Source organism: Podarcis liolepis, assembly GCF_965112155.1.
Source record: "Podarcis liolepis genome assembly, chromosome: 9".
NCBI lineage: Eukaryota > Metazoa > Chordata > Lepidosauria > Squamata > Lacertidae > Podarcis > Podarcis liolepis.
In genome coordinates, this window is record NC_139564.1 from 51,599,834 (window position 1) to 51,616,217 (window position 16,384).

A 16,384-nucleotide genomic window follows, 5' to 3' on the forward strand; every position below is an offset into this window, starting at 1 on the left:
AAAAAGTGCAAGTTTTGGATGGGAGGGATTGTTTCAGGAGGTGGCAGAGGGATGTTCCTGGATTGGTTTGGCAGGGCAGGAAGCCTTGAGTAAAACTTAAGATATTGATGGATGCTAAAGAAGGAGGTGGGCCTGCCCTGCCAGACACCTAAACTTTGTTGTGAATCATCTGCTTTTTGCTGGCTGAGAGAATGGCTGTCTCTTAAAAGCACTGAAGTGTTGGATAATGGCAGATGAAGTTGATGGACTAGACGGAATTGGCGGAAAAGATTGGCAAGATCCGAGACCAGGGAGAAGAGTCGGTGGAAGAAGACTGGGAAAAGTTTAAAGACTATTTACAGAAATATTGTAAAATTAATGAATGTTAGAAGAATGTTGGAATGAAATTATATGGCTTCAGTAGAAATGTTATAAGGAATTAAGCATAGATTAATAGAGTATTAAAGGAAAATAAGGTTAAAAGATGTTAAGATAATTATAGGATAGAAAACAGGGGAAGATGGTAAGGAATTGCTGAAATAATTAATAGAAGTGGAATACAAAAAGGGAGGTCTGAGGAGGCCGTGGAAAAATGGGAAAGAAAGATAAGATATTGGAAGTTTTTTCTTTTTCCTTTTTCTTTTTTTTTCTTTCTTTTGATGTGTTTTTAAATTGTTTTTGTTTTGTTTTGTTAATTTTTATGTAGTGTTTTTGTATTATAATGTATTGTTTTTTCTTTGTTTTTTCTTTTGTAAGTGTTTAAATTGTTGTAAAAGCAATAAATATTATTATAAAAAAAGGAAGAAAGATAGCATCTGAATGCGCAGCCAGCTGCAGCACAGACAATATCTGCATTTGGTTGCACAGAGGCACACAGCTAATGGCCATGGCTACTAAAGGCAACAATATCTTGAGACTGTGGGAAGGAAAGACAGAAACGGTGGGCTATATCAACCACAAATTCGCAGCGTATTTGTGATCAACTGTGTGGAGTTTTCACATGCCACATTGCAAACATACTGTACGCATGTATGATGGCCAATGCTGCAGTCCTGGGTGTGCATACTTTGAAGTATGTCCACTGAATGCTGTGGGACTTATTTCTTAGGAAACATACTTAGAAGTGCACTGTAATTCACACTATCAGTTCACTATTTGCACATTCAGTGGCATACCTAGGCTCCCTTCCGCCATTCTCTGGCAAGGAGCTATATGCCCCCTGCCGCGGTCCCTTGCACTGCTCTGTTGAGGCAGCCACAGCAATGGAGGAGTGGCCCAGAGAGCAGGTGGGCAGACTCCGAGCCACAGCAGAGACGTGTGGTTTTTGCATTCCTCTGGGACTATGCCCTTGGCAGGGGCGAACCTAACCAACCCCTAGGTACACTCCTATGCAGCTTTAATATTGAAAGCCAGAAATGGGATGCTCTCTCACATTTACAGAGATCAGTACCACTAGATGCCAGAATGGGAGGTATTTGTGTCTCTAGTTGTCTATCCCCATCTCCTAGTGGCGATTTACAAAGAAACAAATCTTGCATGTTAATTGGTAATAGCACAAATGTCACATCTAACTTTGCCCTGGGCCCACCGAATCTTTATTGTACAATAAACTGATTATACAGATCAGTCAAATCTTGTTTCCCTAATATGTTTCTCTAAGGCGGTTCTTTTCTAAGACCAGATTCCCGCTATTAAAAAAAAAAAGCTTTTCTAGAAATTTGAGTTTGCTTTGCTCTCTTCACAGCACAAGAAATAGTTTTCTTGAAAAATAAAGCTTGTTAGATAACGGTAATCACATTTTTTGTGTCACAGTTTAGTTGTCAAGATGTGCTATAAATGCATTATGCAGTTCTTAACAATACTCTGCTGATCAGTCTTGCATAGTTTACTCTTTTTAAAAACCAAAATCCAATTATGTGTTTTAAGTTTATAAACCAAAAATACATGATCCGGTTCTATTCAGAATTAAGGTGTAACTAATCTGCTGAGTATTCCTGTAAATTATAATTTAAGAATGTAAGCACCACCTGAATCAGACCAAGGTCTAACTTGTTTAGCATCCTTTTCAATAATCCAGGCAACCAGTTGGTATTATGTGGTCTAACGGAAATTGCCCACTGGTCCACTCTTAAACCACTGTCTGTCTTACCTTTAAATACAGTGGGCCGTACTTCTGAGTAAAAATGCACAGAACTGTGCTATTAAACACATTTCCTAGGGAAATGAATTCTGCTGAACTCAGATTTACTTCTGAGCGAAATGCTTAGCAGTTTTCTATTCCTATGGCACTTAAATACAGCTGGATGTGTTTTAATCTAGGTCATTTGTTTCACATCATACACAATTATTCATTGATATACTAAATAATATGCAACTTAAATAAAAGTTGTTTTTTCTTCATAGATATTGAGTATAAATATTATTTTATAACGTGTAAACAGCTCCCGTGACTTCTTCACACATCATGGGGCAACAAAGTTTGTTACAGATCCATGTACCCAGGGAAGGGAGCTGAAGCCAAAAAAAAAAAAAATGGGCTCACTGAAAACACACACCCAATCCCGAAACGACAGACATTCAAACCGACTCTTGCCAAATTCATCCGATAAAATATATTTGAAGGGTTGGAACCTCGTGGCACACTTAGAATGGGAACATCTCACAGATTTAAGCAGTACAGTGGCACCTCAGGTTAAGTACTTAATTCGTTCCGGAGGTCCGTACTTAACCTGAAACTGTTCTTAACCTGAAGCACCACTTTAGCTAATGGGGCCTCCTCCTCCTGCTGCACCACCAGAGCACGATTTCTGTTCTCATCCTGAAGCAAAGTTCTTAACCTGAAGCACTATTTCTGGGTTAGCGGAGTCTGTAACCTGAAGCGTATGTAACCTGAAGCGTATGTAACCCGAGGTACCACTGTAAACAGGCAGACTCTACTGTATGGCCTCAGGATGAGGCCTCACATTCTTACAATATTTCTCCAAGTACATTCCTTACAAGTCTGCTGGGATCCTTCGCTGAGGCATATGGCTTTCTAGAGGCAGGGAGTTATTTGCTGTAAAGGGGAAGAACATATTCAGACATCCCAGCCCTTCACCTGCAGTCTGAAGGGAGAAACAGCCGACCCTCGTCACTTGCTTCTTGTGAGAATTAGGCCTTTTACTGAGCTCCAAATGTAGCCTTATGAGGCTTTGCCCTCGGGTGGGAAAAATATTGCGCCTGGGAAAGGGAAGTGGGAGTCAACAGACACTCAAGGAATAGTTTCAGAGAAAAAGTTTTATTTCTACCATCCATGAACTGGTAGAAGGAGCAAGTGTGATAAGTCACAAAAAGCATGCACGAGTTCACAGTGATGTGCACAAACATATATACCCCTTTCTAGTTCCCTCCCCCTTTCTCCTCCCTCAGGAGTCCTGCCCCATGTTGAGGTTCCTGGGCATGTACAGAAAGCTGTCTTGGAACTATTGTGGACTCTTGGCAGGAAAGGGGGTGAGGGGGTTTTCAGAGTGTTCCCGTTGTTTCTTTCTTGTGCTTTGGCATGGTTCCCGGAGAGAAAGCAAGTTGCAATGTGGTTCTGAGAAAGGCCTGAGAAGACAATGGGCTCTGTTCTCTACCTTGTTGCAATCTTTTTAGTTACAGCAAGCGGAATGTTTCTTATGCTTAGCTGCTGAGAAAATGATTTTGAAAAGCTTTGAGAAGCTTTGAGCCTGCTTGGGGGGTGACTTCGGGCCTAGGTGAGGTCACCTGTCCTCACCTTCCTTCACAATGAGCTTTACATGCTTATAAGGAAATGTCTACACAGCACCGGGCTGAAACTATGTGGCATATACTTTAAAATATATGGGAAGTAGTACCTCCAGAGAAAGCTTGCCGTTACAAGGGGAGGAATGAAGAGCGGGCCCACAGGGCTTCCCGCCCAAGCCTGCAGGTTTCTGTTTTGGCAGAGCTGTGGCGCCGACGTGCGCACGCCCCTTCCCGGCTCGCCTCCTTCCCGACGCCTCGAGCTCGGTGAGGGCGCGCGCGGCTGCAGAAGCATCTGCTGCTGCTAAGTGCCCAATTGCCGGCGCCTCGCTCGCTTTTTTGTTTAGCTTAGCAACGGGCGCTCCCGCCCTCCGTCGGCGGCACCAGCGAGCGAGGCAGGCCCCAGGCAGCCGCAAGACCAGGAGACTCTCCCGCCTTCTGACGGCGGAGTCTCGCGCCTCGTCGCTCGAGCGTGCGGCTGACTGAAAGAAGGCGCTCCTTCGCTCCCCGAGTCCCTGAGGGAAGCGGCGGCGGCACTCTCGCCGCTTGTGTCTGAGGTGACGCTGAGAAGCTCCTCGGGCCGGGCGGAGGCGGCACCATGAAGGTGGCGGTGCTCGACTTGGGCACCGTGTTTGCCAAACTCTTCAAGCCCTCTTCCTCCTCGTCTCCGCCTTACTCGCCAACCGCCGCCGCCGCCGCCTCTCCCAGCAGCGCGCCTCAGCCCAAGGCGCTGCTGCCCCTTCCTCCGCCTCCGCTGGGGTCTCTGCCCTCTCGCCCCGCCGCCTTGCAGCCCGCAGGGGGCTCGTCTAGCATAGCGGCAGCCAGTCGAGGCGCTCCCGGCGGGGCGGCGGCGGCGAAGTCCCCCGGAGGAAACAGCTCTCCGCGCGCGGCGGCGGCGCCGTCCCTGCCGAGGGAGCCCGGGGCTTGGGCAGCGCCCGCGGGCAAGCAGCTGCTCTTCGTCACTCTGCCCGACATCGGCGAGGAGGGCGCGCCCGACGCCGACCCCCCAGAAGAGGCAGCGGAGCCCAGGCAAGTGGGAGTCGCGGGGACCCCGCCAGGTGGGGCGCCCTGGGAAATGCAGACCCTTTTACCCTGCGGTAACATAATCTCCGGGTGGTTGTAGCTACTTGGCCAACTGGTTGCCTTCTCAAGGGAGGCATTTTCTCCTTAAGGGGCGAGGAGACACTAACTCCGCTTCCCTGCGTTTCTGATCAGGTACAGAAGGTGATAACTTCTTCATCATTTGAGAAGAGAATACAGAGGCTGTATAGACCTTTTTATTTTGAGAGAGACAGCTTTGTATTTTTGGGGTGGTGAGGGATTTGCTTGCTTTGTTAATTGGAGAAAGGTTTTAAGTTATTTCTAAGACTGCAAATGCAAGATCTCATTTTTTTCTGGTGGTCCAGTTCATCTTGAATAAACCTCATACTCTAGTTCCCAACTTGAAGGATATTTTCCTACACAGTTCCTATGGATACTATTCTATGTTCATTTACTTGGGAGTAAGGCCTATTTAACTCAGTGGAGCTTACTTACAAGTAAACGTGGAATTGATAGAGCTGTAAAAGAATGTGTTTTGTATGTTCCTGGTTTAGAGTTTTGAATTACTTTTATATATGTTCAGTGCATTTAAGCTTCTTCCATTTACACATATAGACCCTACCTGCCAGTCATAGCTCTAAAGGTGCTCTACAACATACTTTAAGGCAATATGGTATAAAACAATTTTCAGTCTCTCCTGCCCTGTGTCCTGTATGAAAGCTTTTAATGTGGGAGAGAAATTCTGTGTGCTGTGACCAACATATGAGCGCTAACTGCTCATGTGAAAACATTTCAGAGTTATTGGCTAGGCTATAAATGCAGAATAAAAACGGCTCTCATCCATTTTCTTTCTACTGTTTTTAGCATTGACACGTGTGTATAGATAAAGGCAGTGAAGCTCAAAAGTACTTTTAATTTCATATCTGAAAATGCCCACAGTTACTAATGTCAATTTTCAACAGATTAAAAAAAACAGTCAATGAACCTTTTCTTAAATTAAAGAATGACCTGCTTCCATTTTGTATTGTTGCATCAATAGCTTCAAAAGTGATACACTAGAGACATTAAAACATTGCTTGTGAAATTGCTCTGGAGGTTGTGCCTGCGTACCCTCGCGTTTGTGTTTCAGGACCAATCTCCATAGAGCTATCACTCTCCCGAGGCACTGTGACTCCTGATTGACATGTCATGGAGCAAATGGGAGAAACTTGTTGCCTTCATGTTCCATTACAGAGCTTCATAGAAGCCTATGACAGGCCAGTGTCAGAAACAGAAGGTGTATCTAGGTGGGCCCTTTGCTCTGATCTAACAAGATGGTTATTGCGGTATTATGTTCCTCATATGAATTTGGAGGCACCCATTGTCACCAAAGGCACATGATGACTGTGGCCGATAGGGCTGGGCAATATATCGATATATGGTCCAAAAAAGATTTGATGTCCATATCATGATATTGGTTTCATATTTTTTTGACCTGGAGATATAGCACAAATGTTTGTGTGTGTGCTATGCAAAAATCACAATGTGGGAAAAATCGTGAAGCCAGCCAATGCTGCTCTCAATTCCTGCAGCACCTGTTAACTCTGCTGGCTCAGCTCTCCCCTGCCTCCTGTAACGGGCAGCGAATCACAAGAGCAGGCACCAGTAAAAATCACAATGCACGGGAAACTGTGAAGCCAGCCAATGCTGCTACATAGCTCTATTCTTATTTCAGACCTGATGATGTATCTGTATATCACTATGTTTAGCTGTTGATATACATCAAGATGCTGAAAACCAGATACCACCCAGCCCTAGTGGCTGGTGCAAGGGAGGCTGAAAGTATGGACACAAGAGACTGATACTGGGTTCAGTTAGGCTGCAACTTTATTGATTATGCGAAATAGTAGGTTTGGCTAAGGCATTGGGCATGTATCCAGCATCAGGCAGCTTAGGAGCCCCATGAGGAGTCACCCCCAACATGGATTTGGTGTCTCAAACCTGCATAGGCCACCATTGGGAGGGGTGTATTGGCCCATTGGTCTCCCTGTGGCTTCCCAGACAGCCGCCCCTCCAGGACCCCTCTAACAGGCTATTTATCCTTTAAAGTTGTGACAGTTGGTATGAAGTAGGTGAAAACCTGCAAGCCAGCCAATTTGCTTGCTGGGGAGAATTTCTCCCTGGCCACAAATATGGCATCCGAGTAAACCATAGCAAGGTCCATATGCAACTCACCCACTCCTCCACTGGGCGGGCCCCTAACAGACTGGGTGGGTGGATGAATAAGAAAATCCTTTAACGGTCAACCACGAGGGCAGCCTGCCCTTGGCCGCTCCCTTAAATAAGCCGGGGCAGGCTGAGCACAGCTCTCATGCCCCTGCTGCCAATTGGCTTTGTGGGTGCTGCCTGCCCATACCTGAAAGGTCCATTGTGGCCAGAGAGGGTGGTGTCAGGTCGCCATCCCATCCCCTGGCCATGCGGGAGCACGATGGGCTCCCCAGATGAGCCTCAGCCATGCCGTACGGCAAATGCCCTCCACTCGGAGCCCTGGAAATATATCTTTGCAGATTTATATAATCTATAAATATATCTAGCAAGTGTTAACAGCTACAACACTAATTAACATTAAAAGTTGGGTCTCCTGATGACAACTATACATGTTTTACCATACATTTGCTAAGGTGTATTTAACATCTCCAGACATGCTTCTCTTGATGCGGAGTTTCTTTGCATATGTTTAATAGCAAACCAAATATTTTATTCATATTAGGACGGTATGTGGTGAACCTGCATTGTCTGCCTTTTAGAAAAGAGAAAGATACATAAGAGGGAATAAGATATGCCTCTTAGAAGAGGAAAGGCTATACCTTCACATTAGCATTTTTTTAATTAGACATTTCCACTTAAGCTTTTAGAAGAAACACCCTAATAAAATATTGATCATTGCAGCCTCCTTACCCTGAGTTCCAATTCAAGTTTACCTAGACTCCAGAATATGCTATTTATTTCAATTGTTATTCAGCCATGTGTGAAATGCATTGCCTCATGAGAACATAAGAGAAGCATGGCTGGATCAGGCCAAATGTCCATCTGGTCAGCACCCAGGCCTTACCGCAGCCAAGAGTCGCCGATGAGAAGTCCTTGGGTTTTCTGGTTAAGAAAACATCTGGAAAGGCCTTTTGCAATTTACTGAAGCTGAAAAAATAATGTAGCTTGTCAATAGGCACTTCAATTCAAATTTAAGATATATTGTAATTAACCATAAATTCACACGAAGGTTTTGAGAGTATATTGCCAGTTAGTTTCATTTGAATTCGATTTTTTTCAATTACTTGTGGAAATGTGTTTGCCATTTGCCCAGATTGATTCCTGGTGTGTCATTGGCCAAATAGAAAATTCTAATTGCTGATGTTAATGTATGCAGGTGATCTTGGAGCATGAACCCATTTGCTTGCCCAGTCACCGTAGGTAAGTTCAAGATGCAGAAGTAGTTAACCTAGTTTGAAAATACATGTGAAAGCCATCTTGTGAATTAATTCTAAATAGCTATTGGAGGCATTGGGCCAGTTCATGCTTGCACATTCATCATCTGAAATCTCAAAGCATCAAGTGATGGCTTGTATGTATAAATGACCCTACACAGGTCAAATGCCATAGGTAGAATTTCCATCTTGTGTCACCTCAGATTTAGTGTTTCAGAGTGGAGCCAGTTCAGACAGTCAGTCATCATCAAGGGATCTGCATGCACTTGTGAACTAGGCCATTAGATGCAGGTGCCTGGTGCAGGGGAAAATATAACTTCATGTTCGCCAGATTTATAGGTTGATCACAGACTGCTGCTATCCAATATGTACAAATTTCCAATATGGATGACCTTATTGGTGACCAAATTCACAGTTTCATCATATGCATGGAAGGCCTTGTGAAAGAGCACGGAAAACACTGCTGACAAAAGCTATTTTGCAGTAGTTATGGAGTAATGTATTTAAAATTAAATGTTTATAGGAAAGTGGAATATAAAGTAAAAATTTAAAACAAAGACCACTAGACATGCAGCAAGTTTGGTTTTGATGAGTGAAAGTCAGTTGCAAGCAAATGTTGTGAGCATCATGGGAATAGCTGATGCGATTACAATGTGCTTGTGTGCATGCATTTTTTCCGGTAATGTTACTCCTGAGGTTTCGTTCCTCTATTCAACAGACATGTTTTGCACAGCTTTTCTGCTTTCAATTGTAAATGCTCCCTGGTAATGAACAAAACAGCTCTGCCTTGTTGATTTGGTTGCTAACAGGGATTCACAGATTTTGGCATGGTTTATTCATTGCCAGCCCTTGTTTGTGGTTGCCATCGACCCATTCTTCTGAGTCCTCCTGAAGGGTGTGTGATTTCTCTCCTTATGCTGAGCTTTTGCAGATGTCAGCAAGGTAAGATTCTGTCTTCCAAAAAGACCCAGTGATAACAGAAAAACACCCTTCCCCAAGTTCTCTGAATTACAGATAAGAGGGAGGAGGGGTAAATCCGTTCTTCCCCTGGTTGTTGAAGACGACATGGCAAACATCTCTCCTACATCCCTAGGCCACAAAGAACTCAGAATCTTTGTGCTGGTCAGGACTAAGGGTAGTTGCCAGAGAGAGGAAAGGGCACTGATGCATTTCTGGAGTCTAGTCACTAAGAGTCATGCATAGCTTAGTAATGAGCACTGGGTTGTATTCAACTAAGTAATAATAATAATAATAATAATAATAATAATAATAAATTTTATTTATATCCCGCCCTCCCCAGCCGAAGCCGGGCTCAGGGCGGCTAACAACACTAAAATAGTGCACCATTATAAAACATCATAAGAATTAATTAAAATCAAGATTGATGGCAACCATAAACTAAAGTATTGTAAAGATTGCCAAAGGAGGGAGTCAGGCTGTGCCCTAACCAAAGGCCTGGTGGAACAGCTCTGTCTTGCAGGCCCTGCGGAAAGATGTCAAGTCCTGCAGGGCCCTTGTCTCTTGTGACAGAGCGTTCCACCAGGTTGGAGCCGCAGCCGAAAAAGCCCTGGCTCTAGTTGAGGCCAGCCTAACCTCTCTGTGGCCTGGGACCTTCAAGATGTTTTTATTTGAGGACCGTAAGTTCCTCTGTGGGGCATACCAGGAGAGGCGGTCCCGTAGATACGAGGGTCCTAGGCCGTGTAGGGCTTTGAAGGTTAAAACCAGCACCTTAAACCTGATCCTGTACTCCACCGGGAGCCAGTGCAGCTGGTATAGCACCGGATGAATGTGATCCCGCAGCGAAGACCCCGTAAGGAGTCTCGCTGCGGCATTCTGCACCCGCTGGAGTTTCTGGGTCAGTCTCAAGGGCAGCCCCACGTAGAGCGAGTTACAATAATCCAGTCTGGAGGTGACCGTCGCGTGGATCACAGTGGCTAGGTCAGGGCGAGAGAGGTAAGGAGCCAACTGCTTAGCTTGGCGGAGATGAAAAAATGCCGCCTTTGTTATAGCTGCAATCTGCGCCTCCATGGAGAGGGAGGTATCGAAGATTACACCCAAACTCTTAACGGACGGTGCTGGCACTAATTGCACCCCCGCAAGAGATGGGAGTTGCCCCCTCAATCCCATATCGTCCCGTCCCAGCCAGAGGACCTCTGTCTTCGAAGGATTTAACTTCAACCGGCTCCCACGTAACCATCCAGCCACAGCTTCCAAGCATCTGATCAGTGTGTCTGGGGCCAAGTCAGGATGGCCATCCATCAACAGATAGAGTTGGGTGTCATCAGCATACTGATGGCAGCCCAGCCCAAAACTCCGGACAAGCTGGGCGAGGGGGCGCATAAAGATGTTAAAAAGCATCGGGGAGAGAATCGCACCCTGAGGCACTCCACACACCAAGGAGTGGCGGGATGACAGTTCCCCCCCAAGCGCCACCCTCTGTCCCCGACCAGAGAGAAACGAGCGCAGCCATTGAAGGACTGTGCCCTGGATCCCCACGTCGGCGAGGCGGTGGTCCAGAAGTTCGTGATCAACCATGTCGAAAGCTGCTGACAGATCTAGAAGAATCAGCAGCCCCGACCCGCCTCGATCCAGCTGTCTACGAAGATCATCTGTTAGGGCGACCAGAGCCGTCTCGGTCCCATGACCAGCGCGGAAGCCGGACTGGAATGGATCCAGAGCAGATGTTTCATCCAGAAACCTACCAAGCTGTTCAGCAACCGCTCTCTCAATCACCTTACCCAGGAATGGAAGATTCGAAACTGGGCGGTAATTGGATAGATCTAAGGGATCTAATGATGTTTTCTTTAAGAGCGGACGCACCACTGCCTCCTTCAGTTCCCCTGGGAAAGTCCCGGTGCCAAGGGACAAATTGATGATATCCCCCAGGGGGGCCCGCACCTCGTCTGGACACGCTCTAATCAGCCAAGACGGGCACGGGTCGAGAGGACAAGTGGTGGGCTTTCCAGCTCGGAGGAGTCTGTCCACATCGGCTGGGGATATCCGGTCAAAGTGGTCCAATACTGGACCCGAGGACAGTCGAGGGGCCTCCAGTTCCTTTATTGTATCCAAATTGGCAGGGAGGTCATGGCGGAGCGACAGGACCTTCTCCGCAAAAAAGCTCGCAAATGCCTCACAGCTGTGTGTCGAATTGTTATTTAAATTTGGCTGTCCTTCGAGGGACGTTAAAGACCGAATTATACTAAATAATTGTGCCGGGCGAGAGCTAGCGGATGCAATGGAGGCTGAGAAGTAGGACTTCTTAGCGGCCTTCACTGCCATCTCGTAGGTTTTCATAAAAACCCTATAAGATGTTCTTGAGGCTCCGTCACGGGCACCCCGCCATACTCGCTCTAGCCGTCTGAGGTCCCGCTTCATTTTCCGGAGCTCCTCAGTAAACCAGGGAGCCCAGTTTCTGCGGGGTCGCAGAGGGCGCTTAGGTGCGATCTCATTGATGGCTGCCAGGAGCTGGGTATTCCAGCCCTCAACAAGCTCAGTCAATGAGTCGCCAGGGGGAGAAAGGTCCCGCAAGGCTTGACGGAATCTATCAGGGTCCATCAGCCTCCGCGGGCGAGCCCAAATCGGCTCACCACCTAAGCAGGGTGGGGGTGGAACGTCAATCCTGGCTTTCAGAGCGTAGTGATCAGACCATGGCACCTTCATCGAAGGAAACATGATCACATCTATACCGACGCCAAAGATCAGATCCAGCGTGTGGCCTGCTTGATGTGTGGCGTCCGAAACAAACTGGGAGAGCCCTAGTGTCGCCATGGAAGACACCAGGTCCAGAGCCTGTGAGGAGGGAGTGGCATCGGCATGGATGTTGAAGTCCCCCAATACCAATAGGTTAGGGAACTCCAAGGCCCAGCCGGCCACCGCCTCCAGCAGGCCTGACAGGGTGGCTGCTGGTGCGCTAGGTGGCCGGTACACCAGCCAGACAGCCAAGCTCACCTCGGAGCCCCACACTAGGCCAACACATTCAATGCCGGGGATCGATGGCGGTGGTAGAGCCCTGAAAGAACAATCTTCCCGGATTAATAGTGCCACCCCTCCCCCCCGGCCCACAGTCCGTGACTGGTGGAGGACGGAAAAACCCGGGGGCGCCATCTCTCGTAAGGTAACAGTATCCCCTTCGCGCACCCAGGTCTCCGTCACACAAGCCAGGTCGACCCCCTGCGAGATGATGAAATCTCGCAGGGTGGCGGTTTTGTTGCCTATAGACCTGGCATTGCACAACACCAGTGACGGAGGTGAGTAATCCTTGCTCACCCTACCCTCGTCTCTCGGGATGGGGCGCAGATTGGAAGGGGTACGAGCATATCCGTATCTCGATCCCCTTCGCCTATGACATCTGCCCCCACCGCCATACCTCCCTCGCCCCTCCACAGTAGGAATCCCAAGTTATACTCAAGAGTATATTAAAACCACTGCTTCTTTTTGGTCCAGCTCTCACTTCCATACATCACTACTGGGAAAACCATAGCTTTCACTATATGGACCTTTGTTGGCAACCTGTCTCATATATAAAGCTCTATGTCCCGAGGAGGATGGCTTTGTAGCTTCCCGTTGCTCTGTCCCTTCCATTAACATCAATACATCTAGATGGGCGGGGTATAAATTAATAATAATAATAATAATAATAATAATAATAATAATAATAATAATAATAATAATTCTACTCTGAGGGGGGCTAGCACTGAATGAAACCTTTGTGTTTGAAACAACACAATGTTCCAAAATATTGCTTCCAAAATATAGGTGAAAGCCACATCCTCTTGACAGCAGCAAGAAGATTTAAAATGTATTCTTCTTTTATGAATGATTATAGAGGAGGAAATGGTGGTGAGATGTACTTGTGCTATTTTGCAAGGGCAGCTTAGAATTCATTGGAAACTGAATAATAAATCCACTTGAGAAAACTCAGCAAGGCCTTTCATTATATCTGCATTATTACAAGAGTGAGTAGCAGATGCCCCAGACTCCTCTGTTGAAGTCTCATGTCTAGCAACCATTTTAATTGTACTTCAAGGTTCTTATGAGGATGAGCACAATATTGGCTGCTTCTATGTTAGGCAGTTAGCCTGGAATGGACAAAATTTGTTCATTCAGGTTTCACAGAGCATCCAGATGATATTGATGCCAACTCATTGTATCCAGCAATTTTTGTGGTGGTCTCCCGTCTTTTTTCTGACCTGATTTCTGGCATTAATAAAATAAAATAAAACATAACAGCAGTGTCAGCTTTCCAGTATGGATTAACAGTATGGTAGATACTCTTTAGAACTGCTGGTAATAACTTCCTCCTTGCCTTTTCTCCTAAAGTAGCTCCAGAATCCCTACATCTCTACATTAGATGTAAGGTGACATAGTTGGACCATAAATAAACAGTTTTAGAAAGATCATCAGCAAACGACATCCCTACTAACACATTTCCAAGGGAAAGCACATATTTCATAAAACAAGTCCATGATAAATATTTTCAGTAGCCAAGCCAAGCGTATAAAACTTGTTACTCTGACCAAAATTTACAAGTGCTTAAGAGGGCATTGCTTTGAACCACATAGCTAAAAAGTTGTGTTTGGGGAGAAGACAATATCACATCAAGGAGATAGAACTCTCAAATGCAATTTTAAAATAATGAAGAAAAAGGGTGGTACATTTTTAACCAGTTACATCAGTTAGATTTCATTCAAATGGCACTATAGCAAAAGGATCCTGCTTCTAATTCCAGCCCACCTTACTTCACATAATGGAGGGATCGATGTTTACAAGGTCTTATATAATATAACCAGTAATATGATGGAGAGATTATTGCTATCTGCAGCTTGTGCCTTGTTATAAGATTGTATTCTTACCATTCTTAGAGGCACATGGACCATTTCCAAGATTTTTATTCAACCTTCCATCCCTTCTGTTTCAGGGACACTTGATCTTGTTATAGTAAATGCTTCCTATCTGATCCCAAAGAAATAAAACACCTCTACCAAGACACTAATTAGTCTCCTTTTTGTGACAGTTAATTAAGCTGATTGCATTTTTCTTGACTTATAAATTATTTATATACAAAATACATTGCAGTCATTTCCCCCCATTGACACTATTCTTTCTTAATACATATGCTGCTGTCAGAACTGAAGTATAGCTAATCATAATTAACTTTTGTTATGAGTTTGAGGTGCAGGAAAGTAGGCTAACCCTTGGAACCTGCAAGTGTAAAAATATAAGCCAGGCTAGCTTCCTGTTGAGGTGATCACCTGAGTGATGGGCCATTAGGGAGGAACAAAGGAAGTGGATCTGGGTGAGGCAGCCCCTCCATCAACTCAGATAGTTAGTTGGAAGGACAAGGCCTGTTATGTGAGCCAAAAGCTGGAAGAACTGCAAGCTGGAAAGATAAAGAGTATGTTGATTTCTGTTGGAATCCAAAGTGGTGGCTATGGGAGAACTATGATTATCTTTGGGTAATGCTTTGAACCCATCCACATTGCAGTAGCATAATTTAGCATCTCAGCTGAGGGGGGAATGAGGAACAGGTGTGAGCAACACACAAGCATCTGCTTTGCTGCTAATTAATGCCCTGATGTTGGGAACGATTGAGGGCACAAGGAGAAGGGGACAACAGAGGACAAGATGGTTGGACAGTGCCCTCGAAGCTACTAACATGAGTTTGACAAAACTGCGGGAGGCAGTGAAGACAGGAGTGCCTGATGTGCTCTGGTCCATGGGGTCACAAAGAGTCGGACACGACTAAACAACAACAACAACAAATGCCGAGGAACTCTGAAGGCAGCAACAGAAGATGTGGAGTAAATGGGAAGAAGGCTTCCCACTACAAACTAGAATGGTGTGCTGGTCCTTCTACTCCATTAAGTCAGTGACGAGGGGTTGGATTGCACACGAGTTCTGATGGATGTGCTAATTAATAAAAGTTTGAGATAGAGGTATTTTTCGCTCTATAAGACACACCTTTTCCCTCCTAAAAAGTAAGGGGAACTGTGTGTGCGCCTTATAGAGTGAATTCAGGCTGCGCAGCTAAGCCAGAAGCCAGAACAGTGAGAGGGATCACTGCGCGGCTCTTCCTCTTGCTGTTCTAGCTTCTGGCTTAGCTGTGCGAAGCCTCTTCAGGGCATAGGGAGTCTTGATCCCGCTGCCCTGAGGAGTGCGCGGCTCTTGCTGGCTTTTGTGGGAGCCCCTCAGTCTCTTCCCCCACCTCACGGAAAAGCCCCCAAGAGCCTTGCTCCCTTTAAAGAGCTGTGCGGAGCATGGGGGCTTTTCTCTGAGGAGGGAGAACGGCAGCCCGTCAGTGACACACGCTCCACGCGACTCATGAAAGGGAGCGCTGAGCAGAGCCTGGGATGCACACAGGCTCTGTTCAGCGCTCCCTTTAAAGAATATTTTTTTCTTGCATTCCCCCTCTAAAAACTAGGTTCGTCTTATGGAGCGGAAAATACGGTACTTGATTCTACAGCTGGGTTTTATTTTAATTTGGGAAATAGCTACATGAACTTAAAAATATATTTTAATGACTGATTTATTTGCATGGTAATGGGTTAGATGAACCTAGTCCTAGAACTGAATGAAGCAACATGTTGGAAGTAAAAATTAAAACATGAATGCCATGCAAATACTTCAATTAGAGAATGGCAAACAAAACTATTTGAATTTGTTAATTTGGCAAAAATGACACAAAAAATCAGAAACCAAAAGAATACAAAGTTTATTAACGATTGGAATAAATTTATGATTTACATCGAAGGGAACTACAGAAACTTAAAAACTATAGCAGGTTTGATATAAATCTTATGATGTGCAAATCATTAACAACCACTAGCTGCAGGAAAAATAAATTATGTATATTAAGAAGCCTGAAAGCGGGAGGGATGGAGATCGGTAGGGGGTAGAAGAATGACTTAAGTTCCTAAAGTTATAAAGAAATAAGTGTGAAGATAAATAACTGTAATGGAAACGGATAAGATCTTTACATTACGTTTGGAGATTTGTAATTTATTTTTTCTCTTTTTTTTGTAACTGCTGATCTGTTCTCCTTTTTTGGTTATGTATATGAAACTTAATAAAAAGAAATTAAAAAAAAAACAAATACTTGAATGACTTGTTTCGACCTGAAGGAATCTATCTACATAATTAATGAATATTTATATTGTTTATGA

General features: G+C 45.3%; 1 protein-coding gene across 2 annotated transcripts in view; it reads left to right on the forward strand.

Moving 5' to 3' along the window:
- The first annotated feature begins 3,838 nt into the window (after nt 1-3,838).
- FAM149A (family with sequence similarity 149 member A) overlaps nt 3,839-16,384 on the forward strand; it is a 39,514-nt gene continuing 26,968 nt past the window's right edge. For both annotated transcript variants that reach the window (XM_083459914.1, XM_083459915.1), the window contains exon 1: nt 3,839-4,749. In XM_083459914.1, the coding sequence (XP_083316040.1) occupies nt 4,319-4,749 (431 nt within the window). In that variant the 5' untranslated portion in view covers nt 3,839-4,318. The remainder of the gene's footprint in view (nt 4,750-16,384) is intronic.